Below are 3,625 nucleotides of genomic sequence, written 5' to 3' on the forward strand. Positions count from 1 at the left end.
GAACAATTGGTGAAACAAGCAAGGGTGCTGTTTTCTTAGTGAACCAGGTACAAACACAAGGGTGAAGGAGATCAACACAGAGAAAAATCAACTCCTACCAAATCAGAGATCCAGAGATCCAGAGGCCCCCAACAGCTCATCACTGAAGTAGACCAAAAATGAATCCAATATGGCTCAGGGAAATTTTGCCGAAGAAGGGGAAGAAAGAACGTCAGAGCCACACATGTTGGGTCATGATATGCAGACATTTATTCTACCCATAACTGTGGGCTAACTCCAGAATGCATGACCCATATATTTCAACAAGGAGGGGCCAAGTGGAGGGGATAGGCAATGGATGAGCCTAATAATGGTACTAAATTGACTGTATTCGCTTAGTACAAATCTAATTAAAGAAAAAAAAGAGGCCGGCTCCAGACCCAGGGTGCGGGCATCAGTGCAGCTCCACCATGTCGAAGGTGTCCTTTAAGATCATGCTCACGTCAGACCCGCAGCTGCCCTACAAAGTACTCAGTGTTCCTGAAAGTACACCTTTTACAGAAGTCTTAAAGTTTGTAGCAGAAGAAAATCAACTGAGGTTGGACATAGATCTGAAAGCAGTATTTTCATTGCTTTTGTGCATCCGTATACTTGGAGGAAAGATTCCTGGTCTGGAGCACAGCAGATTACAGGTTTAAAGTTCCTGCAGCAACAAGTGCAATTATTACCAATGATGGGAGAGGAATAAATCCGGCTCAGACTGCTGGAAATGTTTTTCTAAAGCATGGTTCAGAACTATGAATTATTCCTAGAGATCGTGTTGGAAGTCATTAACGCATGCAACTTGGAGCACAGTTACTGACCAGAATAAATATTGATGTTTGTTGTTGCTGTAAAATTGAAATCAGGTATTTAAGATACTATGAAAATAACAAGAACCAAAGAAACAATGAATGGTGGCTCTTCTGTCCCTTGTTGTTCATACTTTTCATATGAAATGGGAAGCCTTATGAATGGAGGGCATGACCTCCAGAGAAGGTGGTACAATTGATGACTGCTGCCTCATCACAAGTGAGAGTTCACTTGTGGTAAATCGATTATCTGGCTGACTAGTAATTCTTAGCCAGAACATTTTGAAAGTTAAAGTTCACTGTCATACTTGTATTTGAGTTAAAATATAAAAGGATTATGGGTCATGGATGACAATTGACTTGTTATTATCTTACTTGCAAACTCGTAGTTTGATTACTGTATAGTCTGATGACGTTAATAGACATTTCAGTGAAAAATCTTAGTTTTCTAAGTTTCAACCTTAATATATCCTATAAATTTTAATTTCTCATCATGAAGCCAAAAGGTGAATTTTTAGATCTATCCATTGTATCTATAAATATTTTAACTGTGATCTTGCAAAATTCAGTGTTTATAATTGAATTGACAAAAGTAGAAACATCTTTTGTTGAGTGAGTTATGCATTCTTTTAATACCAACTTACATGACAGAAATCCTCAAGAAACCATTTTTTTGAGGATATTTTTGAACAGTGTTCAGAAAGAACGTTGTTGCAGAGGAGATCTGAAGTGTATGCGTGGCATTGAGCAAAGCAGCACTGACTGGACGTGCTGATGAGCAGAACTCGCTGAAGACCTGGCCTTTAAGGCAGTGTCACTACTAGTCATCTTAAGGATAAGAAGCCTGGGGAGGGAAGGTAGGAAAGCCCCGATGGCTCGACTGGGACAAGAAAGCAAAGGTCAGCAGTGACAAGGAACACCACCGAGCTGCAGGAAAAGTCCACAGGCTTGACAAACCTAAAATAGGTTGTAGGAAACTGAAAGGGAAGACAAAATACATGACATAGACTTAAGTACCAGATGACAGTGAGGAGGCTATATTATATGAATGTAAACACTTCAGAAATACCCTTGATGAAGGTCCAAAGAAAGATTTGTCCGTACAGAGAAAACCTTAATCTCTGCTGTCTTGAAGGATGAATTAAAGGCTCATGACTCAGAGCCGGGGCTTGAGCAGCTGCATTTTCAGTAGTGTGCTCTGGAGGCAAGGGGAAGGCAGGTTCTCACTAAAAACTCAGTACATTCATGGATAAAGCTCTAGGACCAAGTTTTACCTTGACATGTTTGAGCGTTACAGGGCCTCAGTTTATTTATAAGAAAATGTAACACACACAGCATCTGAAAGCTACATTAATGGTTTAGGAAATTACTAGATATCGATCACAAATTATCAATGCAGGGGTTACCAGCTGATACAGGTAATTCTATTTTTATAAAAATCTAGTACTTAGTGACCCAGATCTTTATAAAATTAGGCCTCAGTTAAACAGAAGTGTCTGAATACTATCTTTTAAGTTCTGGGCTTAATTATGATTGTCTTCTTTCTCCTCTTATAACACAAGTCTGCTGCTGTTTGTGCAATCCACTTAAATGTCCTTTGCTATAAAGTGATATATTTAATACTTACTTGTTTGGTTTTGAAAATTAAATTGTAACCTTAAAAACATGTATTAAGCAACTAGATGTTTTATTATTAAATGTGATCTGTAAGCTCTTTGTGCGAATGTTTTAAAGCATTGTATTTAAATTCATTACTGGTCCATAATGAATATCTTAGGAAAATACATTTTCTTATACTGTTAAAAAAAAAAAAGAAAGTGAACACTAGATCTTTCACTGTCTTAGATAGACACATTTGTGTTTTTGCTATTCTTAAAGTCAAATTTTAGTCATGCAATCCTACATTAGGATCCACAGGAATCTATCCATTTTTATTACCTAAATCATTCCCAGTGATCTAAGAAGTATTATACATTAAAAAGAATACAAAACATCCACAACCAATATATATTTTAATTTCCTTTCTGAAAGTTTTATATCACTGAAACTTTTCTTTCTTCATCTTTGTCTTTATGTCCATTGATGTATTTGTGATTCACATATTTATCTTCAGCTTACCTTTTGAACAAAAATCCACCTGTATTATGTTTGAAATAATGATAGCTTTAATGTGGCAGTCATATCCTTCAGAAAAAAATGAGTTATTTAGCTTGATTTCGTTATAAGAATTTATCTAAATATAGATTCAATATTTTAAAAAATTACATTCAAAATGTAATAAAGTCCTCATACTGTAGTTTGCAACCTTGGCTTTAGGTTTCAGTTCCAGTGAATAATTTGTTGAACTCTCTTGAGGGATAGAAAGGAACTCTACATCAAAAATACCAACAAAAACAGTATAAAATATAAACTACTGGAAGTTGTTAGCAGAGTTCCACATGGAATAAAGAACATCGAAGCCATAGTATTTCTTTATTCCTTATTATTCAAAAAAGGATGAAAAATGTCAGCCCCACTGATCCCCGGGTGATTGCACACATTCAACATGTTGCTAACTCTCTTCTACTCTCTAAAAATTCAGCTACCCCGACACACCAATTGTCAGTAATTACCTAATTGTAGTTCCTGAAAGTTTTTTTAACATGAGGATTTTAAATACAATGACTTGATTAGCCCCTTTCAACACATTTATTATACCTTTTATTAGTAGACACAAAAAAGTTATGGTGATGTTTAAAATTTGCAAACATTTCAAGAATGCTGATATCATCTTTAGGATTTTAGTATTACATTGA

At 35.9% G+C, this 3,625-nt stretch overlaps 1 protein-coding gene across 1 annotated transcript; it reads left to right on the plus strand.

Annotated features, from left to right (window-relative positions):
- The first annotated feature begins 449 nt into the window (after window positions 1-449).
- On the plus strand, window positions 450-877 carry LOC101616421 (ubiquitin-fold modifier 1-like). The gene is made up of 2 exons (XM_012949158.2): window positions 450-577; window positions 672-877. Exons 1-2 carry the CDS (start codon window positions 450-452, stop codon window positions 778-780), a joined length of 237 nt encoding a protein of 78 aa, XP_012804612.2. The 3' UTR covers window positions 781-877.
- The last annotated feature ends 2,748 nt before the right edge of the window (window positions 878-3,625 follow it).

Source organism: Jaculus jaculus, chromosome 4, assembly GCF_020740685.1.
Source record: "Jaculus jaculus isolate mJacJac1 chromosome 4, mJacJac1.mat.Y.cur, whole genome shotgun sequence".
Taxonomy (NCBI): Eukaryota; Metazoa; Chordata; class Mammalia; order Rodentia; family Dipodidae; genus Jaculus; species Jaculus jaculus.